Below are 24,308 nucleotides of genomic sequence, written 5' to 3'. Positions count from 1 at the left end.
ACCAATTCAAATAGACAGATTCCCACTTGAAATAGAAAAATAAATCAGGTCCTTTCAAATAAAATTGAATAAAAGTATACCAGCATTCTTCAGTCTGTTGTGCTTGAACTCTTATCCACTGACTCTCACTTCAGAGAGATGGAGAGAATTCCACACGGTTGCACTCTTGCTTCCCTGGTTGTGCTGATCATCCTGGTGTTGTTCCCCATGAAGTCTGACAGCACAGATGAGAACTACAAACCCCAGAGACAGGTAGGTTCCACCCTTCATCCTCGCCTTTATCCTCCATACCACGGAGACATTTAGATTAACATAGCCTGATAATGAGCAAGAAGCTCCGTTGTTAATAGTATCTTTGTTTTCAGGCAAATGAAAAAGCGATATCGAAGAGATTCCATGAACTCCATGACAGTTTTGTGAGTCTGATGGGTCGGAGAAGTGCAGCTCCACCAAGAAGTGAGTTATGAATTGCTGTGTATACCAGAACAACTCAATTCGGTCCTACAAGGGCCGAAGTTCTGCCGGTTTTCAAGGTCTCCCTGCTCCAACACCTAAATTAAATGGACTCAATGCAACAGCCTCAGAAGGGGACATAGAAAACCTGCAGGACTGTGGCCTGCGGCCTGAAATGAGTAGCCCTGACCTATACTTTGAGTATGAATTTTATTATTTCAACCTGCAGCTCTTTTGCACAGCAAAGCTAAATGAGTGGTGAAACGGGGTTCAGCATTTTTCCTGCTGTGACGGCTTTCTGTTTGGTCTTGTGCAGGCAGCATTGACGACATCCTTGCTGACCTGCTGAGGCAAAGAACAAGTAAGTGAAACAAAACTGAAAACCAGTCACTCAGCAAGGCATCCAACACAAGATGACACTACCGCCTTGTGTGAACAAATAATTCTTCTTTAAAAATTAAAAGTGACTTCAGAAACACCTAGTTTTTATTAAACCCTACATGTACATTTTTGCAAGATGAAACTATCTGTTTTGAAGTGACCATTTGTGAATCATTTGTATCCACCAAGCAGAAAAATATGACATGCTGAATCGTTTTTGAAACAATCTGGATAAGAAATCTGTTGCTATAAAGAGCCAAAAACCAAGTTTATGTTTAAACAGGTATCCCAGTTATTTCCTTTCCACCTGCTCCATAAAAATCACTGACCATGAAACCAGTTTGCTTCTTTAAACTTATTATCTACTAATTATATCATTTCTACTCACATTCTAAAGTTTCTTAAAAGACCCAAAAGTGACATAAAATGTTTGACTTGAGTTCATCATTTCCCAGTGACAAATGCATTTTCTGGCCTGTAGAGTTTGCAGTTAACATTACATTTCTACAAATTCTATTGAAAGGAATCTAAAGGCTAATTTAAAGTCTTGAAGAAATGTAATTTTCAAGAGAAAAAAAAAGAACACTTGAATATACAGATCTTGTAGAACTCATAAAAATGCTTGTACACAGTATGCAACTCTTATATTCTGAGCTTTTTTCCTTTTAGCAATGTTTAAATTAAGAGCCAAATACTTATAAAATAAGTATAAATTTTACACTTAAGTGTTGCATATAGGAACACGACAAGAATAGAAATGTCACTAATGTGCTAGTTCACAGGGCAATTTCAGCAGGATAAACGGAGTGTTTAATCACATTTCATCTGCATCAGTCAAGTAGTCAGATGTTGCCAGCAGTAAATGACATCACCTCATAACATGCCAAAGCTGTGTTTATACTTTACATACATTTTTTCTTGACTGGCATTTATCCTAAATACACTGGAATTAGCTCTATAGTCATTTGCATTAAGTTTAGTGTTTATGACCAGGCTGCGCATCAAATTTAAAATGCTTAAAAAAAAAAAAAATCAGAGCTGCACCACCCTTTGAATTCACCAAAATATTTTGGCTGAATGTGCATTCTGAAACCTCGTCATGTTTCCAGTATAACATGGATAAAAACCCTGAAACTAATCAAGCCATCATAATCATAATTGTAGAAACCGGCTGTTGAAGAGTGTGTTGATGGGAGCAGGTTCAATAAAGTTTTTTCCTTTTTTTCTGCAACAGGAGTAGTTCATCATTCTGCAAAGAGGTGTTTGCAGAAGGGATATTTATCAACCAAGGAAAGCAGAGGTAACGAACTTTGAGCTACACTCACCCTAGAATAAATAAAGGGAAATGCAAGCTGCCTTTTGATCTTTTTCAAACCTTATCTGTCTACTCAGGATCCAACGCTGTGTGTAATGAAGAAGTCACACAGCCTCCTTTGAGCAGCAGTGTTATGTAACCAGAATGAAGAACACAACCTTGAACTCAGCATGAAATCTTTCTGCTGTTCATGAAAAAGAAATAAAGAGAAAATAACATATTGTAATATCATACAAACATAAACCACAAGATGTACAATAAAAATATGCATTTATTTATAGTGATTAAAGAACCATTCACTGGAAAGGATCCTGCACACCAATTATGTGCTCACACAGACAAATTTACACACTTCAGATACTGACTTCATATAAATGTTAATACTAACAAATACTTTTCAAATATAAATACAGTATTTTACACTTTTCCCTTTGATAAAATGTTTATTGAGATTGTCAAGGATTGGGTGTGTGGCATTACTCCCATGGGAAACTAGACACAGCCATTAGCAACAAGTCACAAAGGATCATTCATTTAAAAAGAAACAATTATGTAAAACATGCTGATTTGGTTAAAACCCATTTCTTTCATTTTTAATACCTTTAAAAAAAAAAAAAAAAAAGGAACATGCTCTCTGTCCACACAATAAGAATTAAAATATATTTTGAAATCCTTATACTGTACATCTTTAAAAGTGAAAAAAAGGCTTCAAGTGGTTAAAAGTTTAAAAAAAACAAAACAAAAAAAAAACCCAAACATTTTTGTACAAAAGTGCACTAATTGTTTCAGCACTTGGTCTTTACTGTGTCTCTCTTGTGAATGCAAGTCTTTGTTTGGTTATAAACTAGTAAAGCAACTGTTGTGAATACTTTTAAATAAATGTAATGTACTTCAAAAGGAAGCTATCTTGCCAATCCAGAATGATTAAATCAACTTTGTTAAAAACTGATAGGATAAAAGGGGTTTAATAAAAAAAAAAAATAATAATAAATAAAAAAAAGAAGTTAAATAAAAACACTGTCATGGATAAGTCATCCATCTGCCCAAAGGTAATACACTTTACAATTCCCGGATTCAATTAAATGATACTTGAACTTCTTGTCGTTTTGGTAAAGTCACAGTGCAAAGTCACATGTGCAGCTCCTGGCTCATACAATCTCAGTTTACAAGGCACAAGCTTGTGAGTTCACTGGGGGAAGATGCAGGGAACATGTTCAGTGTGTGTGTCCAGTGCCAGTTAAAGGAAGCACAATAAGACGATTATGTGTTGTGGATAATTTGGATTAGCTCAAGTTGCAGTCAGGAGGGAATAAGACAATTTAACCAACTACTTCCTCACTCTCATTGGACTTACCTGTAAAAAAAACTATGATACTTTGCTCTGAAATGAAGAATAATCTCTTATATAACAAATGAAAAGCACCAAAATTCACAACATTAACACCGAACGAAGGTACACAAATAACAGCTTGACCGCAGGGAATATTTAGCTGAAGTGTAACATGCTGGCATTGGGACTTTTTCCTGACAGCATTTCTGTCAGGTGTGAATGAATAAAAATGTCTCTCTCAATAAAACTAATTCAGTAGACTAAAACCATTGTACACTTTTTGTTTTGGACTGCAATTACAAAGCAGACTAGCATGTTTCTGCATGTGTGCCCCTCTCACAAACATAAAGGAACATTACACTACATTTAGTTTAGCTGTGCAAGCCTACAAAAAAAAAAAAGAAAAAAAAAAAAAAAAAAAGACAACACGTATTTTCAAGCGACACCAATTTTCCTGATTAGAAGGACTATTTCTGTATTTAATGGTTTATGTGACAAACGATCTGCAACAGCAAAAATAAACCGCTTACATGGTCATAGAGCCATCAGAACACAAGTTATTTGTTATGTAATTAATAACCCATTAAAGTGGCATTTATGATGATTTGGTGCTTTTCTTTGTCTTCTATGATAATAATCTGATATTCCCATTTATGAATCTTTCAAACATTTAACTAGCCAAACCTCATCAGAAAATAATTTACTGTGGTCCTTGTGTTCTAAATAAACCTTCACGCAAATATTACAAAGCAAAAAGACCAACATAAAAGTTACCTTCATGTCAACTAAATCTTCATTTAGCTCAGTTGAAATAAACTGTGTGATGTAGTTAATAAGTTCTGTACAGAAAATGTTAGTCATGCCTGTTCAGGGAAAGGACTTAGAAACTTTTTCAACACAGTCCAAATCAAGTTTGGGAGGCAGCTCGTGCTAAAAGTCACTGACTGCAACTACAAAAGCAAATATAATTGTGTTTGCTTTTAAGAAACTAAGTTAGCCTTACAGTCCAGAACACACAACTAAGCTCCACTGACAAAAGTACAAACCTCTCATGGAATGAAGTCAAACACGTCCAACAAGTCAAGAAAAACTAAATGGCAGAGTTGGTGCGGCTGCTGTAGTCAAGAATGACAAAATGATTTTGATTTTTTTTTTTTTTTTTAAATGAACTGGAAAATTATTAGGAGTACTCGCTTTTCATTCAGACTGAATACAACCGATAGGAAGATACCCTCAGCCACCCTTAAGAAACATATCTATAATAACATTACTGGTAATTTAAAAAGTGTAAAAGGTAAAACTGAAACATCTCAGTCTGAGGAACAGTCTTGCAGTCACAGTTCAGATTAAAATGTGTCCTTCAGGCAATGCACTTGTATTAAGTGCACACAAGTGTAAGATCACACCAGAAGAATTTGCTGCTTTTTAACCCTTTAAAGCCTGACCAAAGAAAAAAAAAGGGGGGGAGAAAATGTGTTTTTGTTTTTTTATCTTTATCTGGACTCAACACAAAAAAATAAAACTATTTTGTATCCTTACTGTTCAGGGTTTTGTTCAGAGTAACGCTTTGCACAATATACCAAGGAGAGGACAAAATTAACTTGGCCTTTTTGAGTGATGGGGTGTGGCTGCTGGGTGGGCCATCTCCCCAACATAATGGCGGGGACATGGATCTCCAAATCCAGTCCTCGGGGGGCAGGGCTCAGCAGGCATTGGATGCTTCCCCATTGCAACAACTGACTCAAATAAAATTCATCTGTGCAGCTTGTTGTCAAGTTCTGCACAAGTCTGTTCATGATTAATTAGTTTGATTAAGGTGTGTTGCTGCCGGGATACATCCGGTACTTGCAGGACACTGGACCTTAAGGACTAGATTTGGAAATATCTGCGGAAGGGGTAACACTGCTGTTTATTACCCTGTGATATGCAAAAACCATTGTAGTGCTAAAGGTATCCCCTTGGGGTCAGACTAGTAAGGTTTTTACCATAAAATGAAGCTAAAGGTCTCAGAAACTGTATGTATCAAATAAATACACATTCAGGCATTAAAGGGTTAAAGCAGCATGAGCCAAAATCAAATATAATGAAAAATCAAACACCCAAAAATACCCTCTCTTCCTTAACACACCCACACTGTGTTGGTGTCATTTTCCTGCTCGAGCTGCAGGAATGTCTTTACCAGCTGCGATAGGTGGATCTGCATCTTGTCTCTTATCAGTCCTGGATGGTTTATCCACCTCTCCTCGTTCTTTCTCCTGAGAATCCAGCTGTTTTTGTCCTTCTGCAGCATCCCAGGAACTCAACTGTTCATTTACGTAACCCTTAGGGGTGGGAGGCTCATACCGGTATGTGTATCCAAAGGCACGCAGGTGATAGGTGTAGTATTCCAATAAATACATTCCTGCAGCATCAACATAATGGAAGGACACCGACAGATCCGAGCAGCACTTTGGACCCTAACAGAAAGCAGAGCACGTGATTATGCCACATTAGAAGAGCATCATATTTTCTGTCTACATAAAAGAAATTACAGTATGGGTGAGTGTTGTCAATGCAAACTGAAGCCAATCAAGCAAGCGCAGTGAGGTAATACCAGGCAATTATGTGGTTAAACACCAACAATGCAGTTTGTTTAAACAGACTGTACTTTTAAGCTTTTGTCAACCAACAAAGGAGAAAAAAAAAAGAACTTGACAGCACACATCTGTCATCCATGAGGAAACAAAAAAATATCTATTAAATGTTAAACAGATAGTTTAGTGTCTGAACTATCTGTTTGCTTGTATGAGGGAATAATTCAGTCAGTACATTAGCTACCAGATGCAACCTGCACAGCAACCATTTATAGAAGCAGTCACAAGCAAAGTCAGGGTGTGAACTGGAGGTAAAAAAAAATAAAAATACAATACAAAAACAGGAAATGATCAAGGGCAAGTGGATTAAAAAATATATATTGGGAAAGACTGCTTTGTGGTTGTGGTGGTACTCTAGTTTGCTTTTCTAAATAAGGGCTCTGCAAACCACAATCTACTTTAGATAATACACAGACTAAGACTTAATACTTCATACAACACCACTTCAAAGAAACCAATCTATGGGTTCACACCGTTACAGAAGGAATGTCACCTTAGCAGGATTTTCAGGATTTAAGACAAATTCCACAGTCTACTGGACTTACCTCTGAAATGGGATAATAGCAGTAGCTCCAATACCAGAAGCTCTTTGGGAACTTGGCAGTGAGGTGTTGCTCTGGGACAAACGGGTGAAATGTCTCCCTGAGTGCAGTGTCTCTGGAGTCGCCTGCCAGCACCCCAACTTTCTCCATGCACTGCCCCATTGCCAAATCCTCAACAGAGGTAGTGTGGGTGCACACTTTGTTTTGAAAACCATCAACGAATCTCCGCAGAGCCTCTTTGCTCAGTACATAGCCCGCACCGCCACTCATGTATCCCTGCTTGGTGTAAGGCTTGAACCTTCTGCCAAAGTAAATTGGCTCCTCAGGTGTGTGGTTTGCAAGAATCCAGCGCAGGTTGTCAACAATTACATAGGTGTCATCATCTGCCTTGAGGAACCAGTCTGCTTCATGAGCATGATGCTCATAGGCATAATGGAAGGCATGAATCGTTTTCCAGTACAGTTGATCGCGACCCTCCTTTGTACCTAATCCCACCGTAGGGAAGTCTGGATCGTCCACAGAACTCATGAAAACCACAATATTGCAGTGCCGGCTCCATGTGTTCTTTACGTGGCGGGCCTTCTTCTCTAAGTTGTTGGGACCAGTCATCACCCAGCAAAGAATGCGGACCTTTTTGTACAGATCATCAGCCATGTGGCCATCCTCACCTAGAAAAGAAATAAAAAACAAAGAACTGCTGAGGCTTTGTTGTTTTCTTTTGTTTTGCTTTTTTTCCCCCCTCACTGAAATTCACCATTTCTGTATATTATCACTACAAACTATCCACTCATACATTTTCTCAATATCACCTTTGAAACCATGTGATGGGTATTAAAGTTAATCAGCATGTAACAGAAAATCCTCAGAAATCCAGCTACAAATCAGCAACAGTAAGACAATGTTTGAAATAGCAAGGGCAAACAACAATTACCCTCTTTCTCAAGGTTTAGATAACCACAGATTTTATCCAGAATACATTTTATCTACAAAACCTTGAAAAGCTTGCTCATAAAATGTGGGCAACATAAGTATAAGAGCTCAACACGGGTATGTTGTAGTTTCTCTAAGTGTGCCTTTTATGGTTTATAACAGAAGCACAATAACAATTTGATTTGCAGTAATTTTTTTGGTAAGCTAAAGTATGTGCACTTCACTGTACATTACCTTTAATATAATTGATGCACTTTAGTGTTGTAACAAATATCAGTGCATGGTTTTCCTTAGTGGTTTTGTGTGCATTATCCGCTCAGTCCAGAAATTAGAACAAACATACAGTCATCTAATGACACAGATCTATACAGCTGGTTAAAACGAAGTAGGGTTGTTACTATGCATGTTTAGCATGGGGTTGTAAATCTACTTACCCACATTTTCCAAAAGAGAACTTACTCAGAACACCCTTGGATTAAAGTAAGGTGCTTTTTCCACCATCAGTGTATTGATGCTTATCAATACACTGATGGTGGAAATGTTTTTTTTTTTTTTTAAAAAGGTCCCAAATATCTGCAAGCTGTACAAAGAAAAAAATATTTTATTGAATCTTGTGTATTAAAAGATCATCACTTCCATGTTATGGACTGTTACAATTTAAAACTGAATTGCATCTACTGTCCCTCTTGGGATTACTGTACAGTGAACAATCATGCACATCTTTTAATGTTTTCAAGGCTCAAGAAGAGGACAAACAATCTACCGGATGTACAAATATTTAAACAGTGAACTTGATCCTGCAAGTGTTCACACTAGTACAGTCACTAAAGATAGAGACTTCAATGAGCAATAATGTAAAGCTTTAGAGTGTTTTTACTTAAATTATGTGGTGAAATGCAGTTCAAACTTTTCACCACCACACTGTGTGCTCTACTATTTTTCTTTTATTATTTCTTAATGAAACAAATCAAATAACAGTATTGAACTTGGTGTCAATGTGGATATTTTAGAGCAGTGTTTTTCAACCACTGTGCTGAGAGATTATCAGGTATGCCCTGAGAAATTACCCAAATTTCACCTAATTGGTCTAAAAAGCAGCTCTATGTTCATCCAAACAGACCCTGGTGAAAGATAGTAAATTTCCTTCTTGTGTTTGTCTGATTTCTATTCAAGAGGCTTTGATGAGATAGACTTTATATGAATAATATGGACTTAAAATTTTTTTTAAAAAAAACATTTTTGTGGTGTGCCTTGTGATTTTTCCGTGAAAAAAAAGTGTGCCTTGGCTTAAAAAAAAAGGTTGAAAACCACTGTTTTAGAGCATATTTACTCCATATTACGTACCGATATGATGAGGGTGTTTCAGGTTGAAAAGAGCAGATCTTTCTTTCTTCCATATCTTCTCGTCTTCCTCAAACTGTTGCAAGTCTTCGTGAAGTTTTCCCAAGCTGAAGGCCTGATGCGCGGCGACAGTCCTCTCAAACCACACCTGCCGCAGAAACACGTAAAGTGTGAAGGTTCCCACCACGAAACCAGCATAAAAGGAGAATCTGGATCCCAGGGCCTTCATGCTGGACCAAGTGTCTCATTGGCAGCTGTTCAACTTGACATGAGCTGAACATCGGGGAGGGAAAGAGAGCACGTATGTGAGGCTTTCGAGTTCTAGTGAATTTCTCAGAAGCTGCCGTGATGGCGGCAGCGAAGAAATGACAAAAGTGACAAGTGTTCGCGACACTCCCCGTTTTAGGTGTGGTTTACTCACCAGTGGTAACGCACACACCATAGCAGCTGTATTATCTCGGACCAATACAACCAGTATAAACTCTGAAAAGCTGAAGCGTAGCGTGTCCTCGGAACGACAGCGGCTCAGCTAGCCATACTAAACCGAGGCTAAGTTAACACCTAGCCGGGTAAAACAAGAGGCGAGCTGGCCCGAAAATCGCTGACTGCATTAACTCCGTCAGAGAAAATAAAACATGAACTCTATATAAAGTCATGTCTTGTTAATAATTTCCTCCTACTTTGTGCCGGGACAGCTGGCGCGAGCTAACCGTTTAGTCCGTTATTTGCTCGACGTTGCTAACGTCAACTTCAGCGTCAAGTTGTTGACGTCGCGCTTCCATGGCTAATGTGGAAATTTGTACAAAACCAGCCGACCGAGCGAGCAACCAAAAATTACAGCAGTCTAGTAAAGTATATCTGTAGCGTAAATTAAAACCCCAATGTGACACAGGTCCAAGTCTCTGCATTAACTATGTGGAACTTGTCTGGATGACTGCTGTCTTCTTCCGTCCAGAAAAACCGTTACTTCCGGTCAAACTACTCAAAAGGGAAGACCCAAAGTTAACCCCCTCCTGCACAAATTAGCACAAAATTAAGGTGAATGCTTAAGTGTTTTCACATATCCTAAACAAAAATGTAAAAGTCCCCTCCACACCTGTTATTTTCAGCAGGATACACAAAGACCTTTTCATTGAACAACAAAGTTTAAAAAGTACAAGAAAGTATGCAACATGAGACATGAGCAGGTCTATAAATGCGCAGTCTGGGAAAGGATTAATACTGTAGTCTTACCTGTTTGTCTGCTGGATCCACCTACAAAACATTTCAGGTAAAGTAAGCAGTTGAAATAAAATTTTAAAAAAGAAAAAAAAATCTAGTTCTAGTGACCTTATTAGGACTACATGGCAAAATAAGGCAAACAGAAGTAGAGAAGCAGCCAGTCTACAGCAAGAATAAGGACTGTTTGGAAGTTAATGGGCAAACAGTTAAGCTATTAAGTACAAGTCATAAAGTTAGAAGTTCCCAAGTTCAACAGGTAACATGGAAGTTACCAGCCATGACACCATAGCTGGTATGGAGACTTTTCTGATACTGTTACAGGACCACACACTTTACATCCTTCTATTGAAGAAGGAAAATTGAGGTTGATACCAAAGAAAATACCAAATAATGGGTGCCAGAAACAGTGAGAATAAGGTGTCATTCAATTAACTTTTTGTCCCTCATAGATTTATAATTGATCTAAACAAACACTTTTTATGATGGATGTTTATTTGCTTGTAATGTGGAATAAATATGTACTTTGCCAGCTAAGCTGCAGATTTAAGAAAAATACATTCTTCCTTTTTAAGTAACGTGCAAAAGATAGGCCTATTATAACAAATTCTGCATTGCCAAGGCCTTTTAGGTTGACCCGTGGTTATGGATACAATTAACACAGATAACCTGCCCACGCAGCGTTCTTTCAGTAGTCTTGAGCATATAATTGCATTTTGATTTTTCCAAGAACAAAAAGGTAATTATGTTTCAGGTCAGACAAGCTGTTCAGGGTGTATCAAAATCCTCTACAAATTCAGTTGACAAAGTCAAGAAACACACCCATATTACTTGAAGATTTGCATGTGTGTCAGATAAAGAGTTTGCATATGGCGTAGCGCCACAGTGAAATCCAGTTTTAGAGAAAAGGCTACACAGTCAGAAATTTTAAGCACATTTACTCAGGTAGTCCAGTTCTTAAACTGTGCTGACATTCAACAAATCAACTGGAAAAAAATATTCACGCAATAATTATGTACATAGTCAGCAGAAGCAGCCACAGTTATTCACAAATCATATAAATTAAGCCCTTTAAGTACACATGTGAAGGGTTTTGTGAGTACTCATTAATTTTGTATGGAGTACCTGATTGCTATTGAAACTTTCTTTGCTAAATAATGGTAAAATGACAAATTCTTGTTTTAAAAAAAGAAAAAGAAATAAGACAGAAAAGTAGTCAAAAGAGCTTCATTTTTAACTTTTAAGCATTTGGAATTAGCAGTATGTGACTACCTGACAGAAACCAACTTATAAAAGGAATAAATTGATACTGCAAATCTTTAACAAAATATATAGTGCATCAGCATGTGCACAAATAATTGTGTAAGCTATTGATGTGTTTATTTGCAATTTTTTCATTGAACAAAATATCCAAGTTTCAAAGACCAGCAAGACCTGGAATGTAAAGCCTTGAGTATTTGGACTTCATCTTTCATTTCAGACACAAAGGTACTTTTCTGTGAACAATCTGTGGAGCACCTTGTGCAGACTCTCATTCGGTATGCTGAGGTACGCAAAATTCCCCTTCTGAGTCATTTACAGGTAAGGGCATTGTCAATGGCAACATCAAAAACAACAAAGAGTGTGCTGTTGACAACTTCAGAACTAAATGCAATGTTCAGTGAAACTGGAAAGTCTTTCTGAAAATGCGCTTACTGAAATATCACCGGGCTACTCCATCTATCCAAACCGAATCCCACCAAAAAAGACGAAAATACATAACTTCACTCAACTGCACAGGTACAGTTGACAGGTTGTAGTTTTTTCGTGCAACATATAAACAGTGCCCATTAAAGACACCCATGTTATTGCCTTCTCAAGACACTGACATTGAATGTGCAAACAGCTGAATTGGTGTAATCAGTCAGGTTTAACAGCAATAATTTTATCAAGTGGGCTCCTTCTCAAAACTGTAACATCTCAGAGTCCCTCTCCCTGCTGGTCTCCACAGGAGTTCACCATCACTATAAGAACGTTGACAGTACTGTATGAGCTCAAATGTCCACATCATCGGAGTCAGATGTGCTGGATGACTGGGAGTCTTCCTGGTTCTCTCCCCACACAAACTTATAGTTGTTCTCCAACTCCTGCTGCCTTTTTTGTTCTTTGTAAACCTCTTCAGTGCCTCCAGTCTGTGGGGTAAAAACATAAGAATATTTAGTGAAAAAAAAACCTCAATATTTCTGAGTTAATGTCATTTGACAAAGCTAGCTATGTCCTAGCTAGCTAGCTAGATAGATAGCTAGATAGACAGATAGATATAGATACCTTGCCACAGTCTTCATTATGGGGATGTAAATATCAGCTTTAGGTGTGTGTGGTATCAAATGGCACAAAACTCTAAAACTACTGAGGAGAGCAAATCTACTCAAGCTAAAGTATGTTAATCAGCTGGAAATGAAAAAGTTGCAACATTTATCAAGACACAATCCACAGCAGACCAAATTGTGTGTATGTTGTGAACATCTATAAGAAATAAAGACTGTCACAGCACTTTAAAAGAGACCTCATTTAAAAATAAAAAGCTTAAACATATGGTGGACATGATGACCTGAAAAATACACATAATTTGAATAAATCTGAGATGAAAAGTGGTTGAAAAATTTTAGAGTAACAAAAGACTCTCAACTGGCTACAGAGTTTGTTTGAGAGAAGTGTTACCCACCAAAAAAGAGGCAACCAATGTTTTCATACATAAAACAAGAAGTGTCTGAATTCCTGCATACAACTATAAACTCTGAAGTGAGGTGAAGTAAATAAATCAGATGATAAAATTATAATCAGTCCAAAAATTGTCCTTGTACCTTGTTGAGATACACAGCACAACATGTTTTTGCCTGTAATTTAAGGAAAAAAAATAGCTAGTTGCAGATTAGTTTGACTAAACAGCAACTTCCACTAGAAGGCAGTGTGGAGTTTAGTGTTCACCTCTGACTTTCAACACTAGTTTCAGAAAACAGCAAACATGGTGAAGAAGATCATAAAGAAAAACACAAACAAAATCAGAGAATGTCTTTCCAGAAAAATACCAAGACATTCTCCGACTAACTGCATGGATGTTAATCCAAAGCCAGAAAAATTCAGGACTTCCATAGTATATGCTCTGTTGCATTCACAGACATGTCTGTTAATCTGAAAACTAAAAATTCAGGAGTTTCATAGTATTTTACCTTATGCGTTATTGGACTGATACCATACTGAACTAAAGAAAATGTAAAAGTGTCCTTCATCAGTTGTTAGGTTTTTACCCAGCATCATTTACACTCCCAGTGCAACACACTGATCAGAGGTATTGGTAGTGGTGTCACTTCCTGTATCGTCCACTGCGCTCATGGTACCAACTTTTACCATTTAAACAGAAATGAACATCCCAACAACTTTGTCTACATACAAACTGAACACAGGTAGCAAAGCACATAACTGTAATTTAGGGGTAATGATTACAAAAGGTGAAATTCCTGCTGAATATAAATTACCCCATTAAGCTCTGCACACTTGCTACTATGGATGTGTTAATCTGTATATCATTAAGAAAGTACAGCTATGTCAAACTTAATTTTTGAACTTTGACAGTAGAAAACTAATCCCAGATGACTTCAGAACACAACTTCAGATATGTTTAAGTTTGAGAAAAGCTCTTATTCCGAAGATGCAACGTGCAAAAAAAAAAAAAAAAAAAAAAAAAAAAAAATACAGGTAAAACTATTGTAAAAACTGTTATGAAAAGTTACTTTTAATTTTACGATGCATTTGGCTTGGATGATTGGGTCCTTTTTGGGTTTTTTTTTTTAAAGACTTTCCTTAGAGAGTATTTTCTCAGAAGGAAATATAAAACGAGTCAGTGCAGTATGGCAGTGGTCTGTGCAGCCATCTCATTACGACTGGTTTCTTCTTTGTCACTTAAGCTGTGCAAATTTGCCTCTGAGGTTCCTGGGGACGCTGCTCAGTTTACTACGTTGGGCTGCACATCCATGTGAAGGGTGCAGAAGATGGACAGAAGCTTCTGTCCGTTTGCATCCTTAGCTTAGAGCATAAATGAACTTCTGGTTTTATTGCAGTCAGAGAAGTCCAGCTGTCTGTTCCGACTGATGCAGGATGAATTTGCAGCACAAAGCAGATGTCAAACACACTGTATCTGTGTGTTTAATCCTAGTCAGGCACATTGCAAATAAACCACAAGCAATGAGAACTTAAATTACCAGGAGGTTTATGAGTAGTTCCCTGAAGGACTTTGTATCTTCCTCAGTCAGCCACTGGTCGCCTGCTTCCTCTGCATTCTTTCGGGTCAAGATCTTCACCTCAATCTTACCTTAGAAAATAAAAGAGACACAGGAGAACAGGAGGACTTGTTGGTTAAATGCAAGAACACCCAGTAACTCAAGTAAGAAATGGTATCACGGGTTAATTGGAATGAAGTGTATGACGCACAAGAACGGATGCAAAAGAAAGAGGACACACACACACACACAAATGACACACCCTTCATTTCCACAGAAGAGCTTAAGCTTACTGCTATCGTTTAATCTTGCTGAGATAGTTGAAGCCTTCTTAAGAGCTTAACCATTTGCCAAGATCATCTGAGAGGTTTATATTTTCTCACAAGATGGAAAGAGAAAAAAGGTGCAGCAAGTTCAAGATAAGAGATGGGAAAGAGAAACGGCCTTGAGTGTTGCGAGCACTCCCCTTTCATACCTTCGGCCTTCAGTCCTGCCTTCTCTAGCTGTTCTTTAACCACGTCCTTTATGTGCTGCCACTGGGGGTCTCCTTCGCCCATCTCCTGAATTCTGACCTCCCCATCAGGGCTGCTGCCCGTCTTATACTTAGTAATTTTGATCTTAACATGGTCGTCAGCTGCTTGGTCTGGGGTGACGAGACAAAAGAGGGACAAACAAGACAATTTACCTCAAAACCCACCACCAGGGTCACAGGATGGTAACGATAAGTCCCATCCAAAATAAAAAAAAAAACAAAAAAAACACACCTTTTATTAACACTTCGGCCGTGCACTGTGATGGATTCAACGAGTGTGTTTGATTTCAGTTGTTTCAACTTTAATTTGTGGTAATAACTTAAAATCACCCTCAATGACATCAGCATAGAAGAAGACCACCAACTGAGCAAAAGAGTCAACCTGATAAAAATGGGTTGATTTTATTTTAATCCCTTTTTTTAATTGTAATTCGATTAAACCTTTTGTGTGTCTCTTCTGAGGTGAAGGATGTCACAACCCACGTTCGATGTGAGCATGAATGATGTGTGAAGATGACGGACATGCAGGTGACATGCAGGCAGCTTGCTTGTTACCTGGCTGCTTAGGAGCCAGGCTGGGGCTGCCCCTGGTTGGGTCGCTGCTTCTTTGGACTGTTTGCTGCTCTGGTTCCTGAACATCTTTCTCCTCCAGATGATCAAGTAGCTTATCCAGTGTTGTCTCCAGTGTTTGTGTTGCTTGAGTGCGATCAAACTCTCCTTTCAGCCCCTCCGTCTCCAATTCTTGCTGGGCCTACATAACAGAGAGAGGTCATTTTACATAAAAGCCAATTACAACAGGTTAGATCTGCACATATGCTAACTCAAACCTCATTTATAATATTGTCAAACTCCTTCTGCATTTCTTCCTTTATCTCCTCTATCTTCTCAGAGGGCACAGAGAGGTCAGCCATCTCATCCTCAAACTCTTCTAACAGTCGTTCATCCTCATCTTTCTCCTCCTCTCTGTGCTTCTCTGGTAACAGGTGTCTTGTTGAACCCTCTTCTCTACTTGTGGCTTGGTTTTGTGCTTTCTAAAAATGAAATAAAGAAAGAAAAAATAACATGAATACAAATGCTTTGCAAAGAAAAAAGATATTTACTCCCAAAGACAGGGAGTAAAAAAAAAAAAAAAAAAAAGTATCATAGTGAGTACACAAGTTTTCATAAACGAGCTTAAAAAGTATAAAGTTGTCTTTTGAAAAGTAAAAAAAAAAAGAAAAAGGAAATGTCAATCAGAAATGTCTACAATGACTTATTTGAAGTCAACTTCTGTGTAGAAATGATTAGAAGTTGGAAAAATAGGGTTTGTTTTTATTAGCTGTAGTTTTAAAGGGCAGAATCGGTCTTAACCACTGACAAAAAAAAGAAAGAAGAGAAAAATAGAAATAATGAGGACAAGAACTTTGGAAGACATCGACATAAGAAAAATGGAAAGAGTTCAGAAATTAATCTATGGGAATATCTGGGATTTTATATCTGAGAAGCTGCCCGTCTATAACATATGCTTGTTTACAACAGAAACAGCTGCTAAGTAATTATGTTATTTTTATGAAGCCGTTTCCACTCTACCTTATCTGCAGCATCCTGTCTTCCTCCAAACACCTACCCCCCCCCGCAAGCAATCTTATATTTAGCTGTGTTTGTGCTTACATCTTCTAAATGTGCCACTGACAAGTACTGACCTTCCTGTTACTCTCCTTAAGGTGTTGAACGAATTTCATCAGATCTGCTGGGTCAGTGATGATTTTGAAGTTGAATTTTTCTACTAGAGGGAAACAAAATCAAGAAAAAAGCATCCTGCATTTACCAAAAGGACTCAGTTTGGACTTATAGTTTATAAATAAAGACACAGATTGACCTGACTTGACTAATAACTAATGGCACTGTTTCTCATTGTGCATTGTAGAGCAGTACCTTCATCACCATCATCCAAGACTTCATTATCAGCTTGTGAATTATAGTCACCATCTGCTGCCTGCAAGGAAAAGACAGTCAAGTTAGAACTGGGAAACTACCCCATCTAGTGGTCAAAATGGTTCTGACAGAAAAGAACCTGCAAAAAATTCTGCAGTCACCAATTTGAAATACTTAAAATAAGACTGAAGAGTGCTGAAGAGGTCACGATGAACTTAGCCCAGTTATATAGTATCTGCCTACTTAGCCTTTCTGACATAAATAATGTGCAGAGGCACTGAGATGTCGGTCTTCACACATCTGGTATTTGATTAATTACCACTTTCTCTCTTGACAATGATGGGTTACAACTCGAGATTTAGGAGCCATGGTGCCAGGAAGAGTATAATTTGGTGGTCAGGCCGCTTTAAATTTACATGATCGCCTAAGTAAGAACACACCATTCTTTGTTTAGAATAACATAGATTTATGATAGACATTTGACATCTTCTATACGAAGGCTTAAGAGATGCTTCAGTGTGTCTGAACCTTCCCAGACCTCTGCTCAAATTCTCCAAATTGCAATTTGTAATACCTTGTTCATTCTTATACTTTGTTCAATAAACTTTTTAATCTTTTTCACTTCAACCAAAATCCTCATCATTAACAGACGTTTTTCCTCAACAATATCATGTGTAACAATATTTACACATGATATTGTGTAAATATCATGTACCTGTACCTCTTCCTTCAGGACGGAGGTACAGGGTGCTCAGGTGCAAAAAGGCTCGGTTGGGAAAAAGCCTGATCCCCTCAGTCATAATATTTCTAAACAGCAGGGGGCGCTGAGTGTACTCTGTTCATTGTATTTGTATGTTGTTTCTGTGGTCTGTTGTCATTGTCCTTTTTGTTGTCAAACATGTGCTGTGTACGTGAAAAAGAATTTCCCTTTGGGGACAATAAAGTCTAAGTCTAAGTGCTATGATGGTATTTCAAGTTTTCTGAGCTTTCTACAGTGTTACAGTGTTGAATCCTCATCAGACATGTGAACGGCACTGTTTTTTATCACCTAAACGCATGTTTGAGTTTGAGTTTGAGTTGCAGCACGCTCTCCATTCGGTTTCCATGGCGACGAAAAACGCGTCATTTTAGAGAGTTTTTTCTACTTGGAAATCCTTGTGACGTCCCGGGGGATAAGGTTCGGTGATTGGTTACCTTCTACTGGTTAACAAGGGCATGTACAAATACATCAGGCGGGTGGAAAACGTGGGATAAAGTTATTTCCAACGATGGCTGGTGAGTTTGCCAAAGAGAGACATCCTGCTGCATTCGTTGCTGTGGGTTGCTGTTTTCCACTTCGTTTTCAGGGTCGGATTCAGGTTCCAACATGTAGGGCTGTATGCTATGTGTTGACATTGTATTTTGTTTTTTTATTGAGTTCATATGAGCCTAATCCTTCTGTTTATGAGATGTTACAATGACGGCGAAAGCAGGTGCGGTGCGCGCTCCCGATGTAGTGCAGTGGCGGGAGGCGGGGCTTAATGCGGAAGAGTCTCAATCCACTCGTTTTGCCCACAGGCTGATCTGACAGCCTACGGAGAGGGTCGGTCTGAAGTAAATAAAGCGATTTGTGAAAATAACTCGACCAATCCCAGCCCTTTTGGTCTCAGAAATAAAAATAAATTAGCCTGAAATGCACAGAATAGTTCCACTTTAAGAATAACTACATATTTTAATAATATCTGCATATTACAACTGGAATATACTACTCTAGATCAATTATGAAAATGTAATTGCATATTTAAACACTAGTTAACTTGGTTTGTTTAAAGAAAAAAAATTCACTTCTCAAATTCCGTTATTTGTGCACTGTCAAAGTCAAGACTGGGTCGTCATATGATACATGTAAATACCTCATTGTCCTGTTGAGAGGTGGGTGTTTTTGAATTTCCTGGCTTTGTTACTCCCTCCCAGAAGTCAGAATCTTCCTTCTCTTCTGACTCTGTGTCCTCAGACACATCAGATTTACCTGATTAAAAGCAGAAATAGGAACATTTAAAGATAAAAACCACATAGATGATAGATCATTGCGAATGCCAAATTCTTGAAAGCATGGAGAAACAATGCATGACAGTCCATCTTTCTCTTTACCCTGTCGAGTGATACATGACAACACATATGATGTGTTCCAGCTGCATGTATATTATTACCAGATGTGGCAGTAAGGTGTGACTGTGCACATGCTCTCTCCTACATAAGACCACAGACTTCTTTGTTCTGAGTCTGATGCATTTTGTAGCATATGAAAATGAGCAGATACTTCAGCTGAAGAATAAATGTTTATACGAAGCAAGGCTGTCTTGTCTCTCTTGCATTTTATTCTCCTCCACTTAAGGAGCATCTCCATAAAACTGAACCATAACAACAATCATTAAGCATAAAAACCCTACCTTTCATGTCTAACTGGTCTGGATCATTCCTAGGTGAAGGTGAGGTTTTCTCTGCAGCCGTGTCCACTGGTTCTTCTGTGGCTTCATTACCAGCCAACATCTCATCAAGGCTTTTCAGCTCTTCAGAGATCTGCTCTACTTTACGCTTTGTGTCCGCTGGAAATAGACAGAGAAGGATTGGAAAGGGCAGGGACAGACTGGCGAGAGAAGGATGTCAAACTTTTCTTTTTAAATTCAAACTATTTAAAACAAAAAACACGAAAACATCCCTTTTAGGTATTCCGTTCTGACTATAAAGCCCTAATTCAACAGGAAATAACACCAAATTCAGGAGGCCCTCTCCAAACACTCCAACGGTACGACCTTCATCTATTCATTCACTTACAGACTTGAGCCTTGACGTAATCCATGTACTGCTGGGCACTTAGTGCTGGCTGGCACACGATACCCTGCGGCTTGGCAGTGGATGGTGGTCGCAAGAAAGGATGCTGGCAGGTGCGGCTTGTGTGAATCGTCAGCACATAGCGACACGACTGGGGCTCATCCACACGGGCAATGTAGTCAACTGAGCCCTCCTCACAGATGAACTGAAAATAATTAAGTAAAAGTAACTAATTGTACGTGATATGGAGTTATGCAGGTAGTTGCAACATACAAATGTACACAAATCTATTTATTGCATATTTTTTGGTTTGTTTTCAAACAGTTTGGATCCTGCAACAAGGCCTTAGCTCCTTAAGCCCGCTCAAACCTTTTCTCAATGTGGAAAAAACTTTTTAGAATTTACTCTTAATTCTTGACTTTTTTTTTGTCTCCTTCTTTCTGTCACATGATTTAAGGTACATTCAGGCTGCCTTGCATGCGTTTAAATGCACCATCTTATATTCTGTGATCTTCACTGAGTTTTTGTGGTAACGACTTCAAAAGAATCTGCTTCCTTTGAAACCCATCTGGTCTCAGTTTTATTAGAAAGGTTCATGCTGATATTTAGTTAAACCTGTTATTCCATCTGTCAATGCTCCCTTAGGCACTAACTGAAACACAACTCCACCCCACATCACAGCGAAGGTTTACTCGTAAAGACTCTCCCAAGACAACTCTGTGAGATTATTACTGATATTCTCAGATCTTCACTAAATTGCTAAAAATGGATCCAAGAATTGTTGAATGCTTCAATATCTGAAGAATCGGTGGATTAACCAGCTCTGGAACCATCAACTCCTGATAACAGGCCAGTTTTTTGCTCTGCTTTATAAGTTGAGTTAAGGTCTAGAAAAGGTTAAATAAAAAAAAAAAGGGATGAGCAGCTTCCAAAATGTATTCAGCTGCTCCCACAGCTTAATAAAGAACCATGTGTGATACAAATGTTTCTCCCGGTTTAAACATCTCACCCGAACTTCAGTCTCTCTTGGATTTCCATTTAGGTCACACTTGGATCCATTTACATACATCTGGCTGTGGTATCGTTTCAGTTTGTGCTGTTTGGAGGCCTGTGGGATGAAAAGAAAATACGTCTTTATAGGAGTGACTGGTTATCAAAAGCAGTACTAACTGTATCATCCACAATCATCCTACAGGCAGTTCTCACAGCAAGGCTGCTGCGTTACATAACATTTTCTGTCATGTGTCTCATTTGTTGTCCTAGACAAGATTTTTTTTTTTCCGGCTGCTGCAAAACTGAGAGCTGCTTTATGTTTGCTGTGACAGACTGTATAAACATGGCTCAGCAGATTATGTTAGGTCAGTACAACTTTCTAAAAATAGCTAGCTGACATTTTGAAAATCAGAAAGTAACTCTGGCAACAAGTTCAAGCTCAATTTGACAATGCATCCAGCCACGCTACTCACTGACACATGAAAATGAAAAAGTTCTGCCCAAATGACACCACCACACTGACCATGTCATTTTTTACATGCATTAGAAAACAAAAAAGGAAAACAAAACATGGAGACATCTTTACCTTTGCTGTTTCATTGCTCCAATCAAAATCAGATTCAAAATAACCCAGGAAGAGAATATCCCCTTTGATTTCCGTGTCTGAGGAGAAAAGAAAATCTGTTTAAAAAAACAACTCACGGAAAAAAAGTGTAAACTGAAGACAGGAAAGATCTAACCTTCAAGATGATACTGTCTGATGTGTTGACCATGACAGAACTCGTACGTCCACCAGTCCTTGGTCTGCAGATAACACACAGAGAAAACAGCAATATATCATGAACATGACATGCTTAACACCATCAAAAATACAAGAAAGTAGTTTTTATTTAATCAATTGGCAAAACAAAAGGAAAATTCTTTGCAGTTTCACGGGAACTGAGCCACCATCGTTAGCACCAAAACCACTATAAAAACTGTCGGCCACCGTTTTGCATGTTCGGTAGTGAATGTTTGTGAGCATATGACAAAAAGCAGCCAGATAATCCTGTGACAATGAAAAAATCATTGTTTATCAAACGGAGTTATGGCTAAGCTAGGAAAAAACTCAAGATCAAAAAGACTTGTGCCAATTCCCTTCTTCACCATGCTTTCCATTTAAGCCAAAAACTAAAAATGTCTTCTGTATAATTGGACTAAATATAATAACATTAAAAGTCAAAGCAAGTGTACTCATTCAAAATGCTTTACAGGTTTTACCAGTGCTGTTTTAAAAAAGGCCTTAAAAATGACCATTTTTGATAGGGCTGTGACGATATGCTTTTGTCCCGATTTGATTCCGATTTCTTGGGTGCTGATTTGATTTAAATTGCGATTCTCACAATTCTTTACTATTGCTGATTTTTCATTCATTCATTTTCCAAACCGCTTAATCCAATTCAGGGTCACAGGGAGCTGGAGCCTATGCCACCTGGCTTTAGGATAGGCTCCAGACTTTGGGTGAAAGGCAGGGTACACCCTGGACAGCTCGCCAGTCCATCGCAGGCCACACAGAGACAAACACTCACACTCAATCCTAGGGGCAATTCAGATTAACCATTTAACCTCAGTGGACATGGACGGTGGGAGGAAACCAGAGTACCTGGAGAGAACATGCAAACTCCACACAGAAACTCCACTGACCAAACCTTGCCCCAGCCAAGGATTGAACCAGGGACCTTCTTGAGGCCACAGTGATAACCACTATGCCACTGTGCAGCCAATTCTTCACTACTGCTGATTTTTGTAGATTAAAAACAAAAATAAATGTATAGAACTTTTTTTGCTCACCATTTTTCTTGATTTCAATTAGAAAAAAACAACACAGTAGCCAGACCATTATTCTGCTGCTAAAATGCCCAAGAAGACAAGTAAAAAGATCAATAAAAATGAAAAAAATTTATAATGGATTATTTTTATTTATTTGGAAAAAAATATTTTTTAACAAATAAAATCGATTTTAAATCGATTTTCCCACCCCTAGTTTTTGACTGGTACTAGTAGGCTTACATGTTAGTTTATTTGTAATCTTATTTTCTTGCTCATTCTGTGTCCTTCATTTATTTATTCATTATCCTAACCGCTTAGTCTGATGAAGGGTCACGGGCATTCTGCTTTCATTCTAGATCAATGCCCTGTCAGTGAAGGATTGTTTTGACATCATAACTCCTCTTAAAGGTTAGCTAATGGGGGGGGGGGGGGGGGGGGGGGGGACAAATCACTTTTACTGCAAATTAAGTCTCAATTAACACTGCACTGGGCAATAAGGATTCAAGAAATCTGATTTATGTCCCTTGCTAACATGCTTCTGAAGAACATTTAATATAATTACATTTTAGCATCTGATAAGCTGTTTGTCTGAATTAGCCAAAAAGGCCACATGTTACACTGACAGCTGTTTCAGTGTAATGAAGTTTGTAATAAAAACCTCCTAATCACTTTATTATATAAACAGATTAAGCATTTGTCAAGAGGATTACAGAGATTTCAGACACAGATAAGAGAACCAACCTTTACTAGACATGGGGCTTTGTGCATTGGCCTGAGTAAGTCTGGGATCTCTGGTCCAGTGTATCCTTGTGTGTCAGAATCAGAAGCTGGATCCTGATGAAACCGGACTGCCTGGGCTGGAAGTCGACACTCGTAGAGCTGCTTGTATTTATTAGACACCATCATAACCTCTTCTGTCTTGGTCTTAAAAAGATAAACACAAACATGTAAGCTGTAGCAGCTTTTAACACCATCAGTGACATGTATTAACCGGCTAGCATTGGGGTAAACATGGGTAAAAACCTGAACTGATGTTATACTAACGTGAAGTGATACACTATATTACACTATACTATACTATACTGTACTATACTATACCATACTATATGAAGTGAGCAATATGTAATGACAGCTGTCATATCAATCTGCGTTCGTCACAAACTCCAGCATCAAGTTGTCATGCAGCTCAATAAACTACCTTACAATTTGTTTCGTGGCTTATTTACAGACTTGTTTATATTAATCAGAGTAAACTGGAAACAAGCAAGAAAACATTTAAGGCTAAAACCAGCATATATTCTAGCTAACAAGCTACATGTTAGCGTCAATCAACACTCTCACTCACCTGCCCCAGGATGACGGGGTCGGGAAGAATTTCAATCCCATATTTCATCTCGTTCAGCTCCTCCAAATTTAAAAAGGCTGGGACACAGAGGGGGCATATTAAAACAAAAACATACAACCTCTTCAGCCATCGTATCAAGGAGGCAGCCATGGTTGACCCTCTCCTCATACCCCCATTTGCCTGACGGCAACAAAACACAGAACGACTGACATGGTGCAATCCAATTGGTCGGGAAGAGAAACCCTGTATTTTCATTGGCTAATTTTTGTGTCCATCAGAGGACTTTTTTTTATATGTGGGTGCGTTTGTTTAAGACACCGGCACAAGCTAACTGAAAAGTGTAACGATGCCCTACACATAGATGTCCATTGTCACCGCGTGTCTTACTATAAAATAAACTCACATTTCAACAGAGAAACAATGTAGAAATGTGTGCATGATGTCACCGCCCAGTTTAATCAGATTATTATGATTATGCTTATTAAACCCTTATATGTAAATAACT

At 38.3% G+C, this 24,308-nt stretch overlaps 2 protein-coding genes across 5 annotated transcripts; both read right to left on the bottom strand.

Annotated features, from left to right (window-relative positions):
* Nucleotides 1-5,602: 5,602 nt before the first annotated feature.
* Nucleotides 5,603-9,422, bottom strand: c1galt1lb (core 1 synthase, glycoprotein-N-acetylgalactosamine 3-beta-galactosyltransferase 1, like b; the record flags this gene model as incomplete). Of its 2 annotated transcripts, XM_079241701.1 has the most annotated exons (4): nucleotides 5,603-5,935; nucleotides 6,658-7,322; nucleotides 8,929-9,073; nucleotides 9,347-9,422. In XM_079241701.1, 4 exons carry the CDS (start codon nucleotides 9,365-9,367, stop codon nucleotides 5,624-5,626), a joined length of 1,143 nt encoding a protein of 380 aa, XP_079097827.1. In that variant the 3' UTR covers nucleotides 5,603-5,623. The 2 variants fall into 2 exon arrangements, with proteins under 2 accessions (XP_079097827.1, XP_079097826.1); XM_079241700.1 differs by lacking the exon at nucleotides 9,347-9,422 and having other exon boundaries at nucleotides 8,929-9,154.
* A 1,285-nt stretch (nucleotides 9,423-10,707) lies between these two features.
* Nucleotides 10,708-23,974, bottom strand: os9 (OS9 endoplasmic reticulum lectin). 3 transcript variants are annotated; one of them, XM_079242470.1, is made up of 15 exons: nucleotides 23,804-23,974; nucleotides 23,200-23,382; nucleotides 21,390-21,453; nucleotides 21,236-21,312; nucleotides 20,666-20,764; nucleotides 19,660-19,861; nucleotides 19,275-19,430; nucleotides 18,738-18,853; nucleotides 16,846-16,906; nucleotides 16,614-16,693; nucleotides 15,759-15,962; nucleotides 15,487-15,682; nucleotides 14,875-15,042; nucleotides 14,382-14,491; nucleotides 10,711-12,314 (listed from the first exon to the last, which is right to left on the bottom strand). In XM_079242470.1, the coding sequence occupies exons 1-15, from the start codon at nucleotides 23,969-23,971 to the stop codon at nucleotides 12,177-12,179; spliced, it is 2,022 nt and encodes a 673-aa protein (XP_079098596.1). In that variant the 5' UTR covers nucleotides 23,972-23,974; the 3' UTR covers nucleotides 10,711-12,176. The 3 variants fall into 3 exon arrangements, with proteins under 3 accessions (XP_079098597.1, XP_079098596.1, XP_079098595.1); XM_079242469.1 differs by having other exon boundaries at nucleotides 10,712-12,314; nucleotides 16,614-16,696; XM_079242471.1 differs by lacking the exon at nucleotides 14,875-15,042 and having other exon boundaries at nucleotides 10,708-12,314; nucleotides 16,614-16,696.
* Nucleotides 23,975-24,308: the final 334 nt, after the last annotated feature.

The sequence above is a fragment of the Telmatherina bonti genome (genome assembly GCF_933228915.1).
Source record: "Telmatherina bonti genome assembly, chromosome: 6".
In the NCBI taxonomy this organism is placed as follows: Eukaryota; Metazoa; Chordata; class Actinopteri; order Atheriniformes; family Telmatherinidae; genus Telmatherina; species Telmatherina bonti.
This window is presented reverse-complemented; position numbering and strand designations above follow the sequence as displayed.

Bases quoted from the DNA above. Each gene is read 5' to 3' on its own strand.
- os9 (XM_079242469.1), bottom strand. From the start codon at position 23,971: ATGAGGAGAGGGTCAACCATGGCTGCCTCCTTGATACGATGGCTGAAG. The intron at 20,765-21,235 runs GTAAAGATGTCT...TTCATCCCACAG, and splicing joins GGAGCAATGAAACAGCAAAG to GCCTCCAAACAGCACAAACT. The intron at 14,492-14,874 runs GTATGAAAGGGG...TTATTTTCTAAG, and splicing joins GGCAGGACTGAAGGCCGAAG to GTAAGATTGAGGTGAAGATC.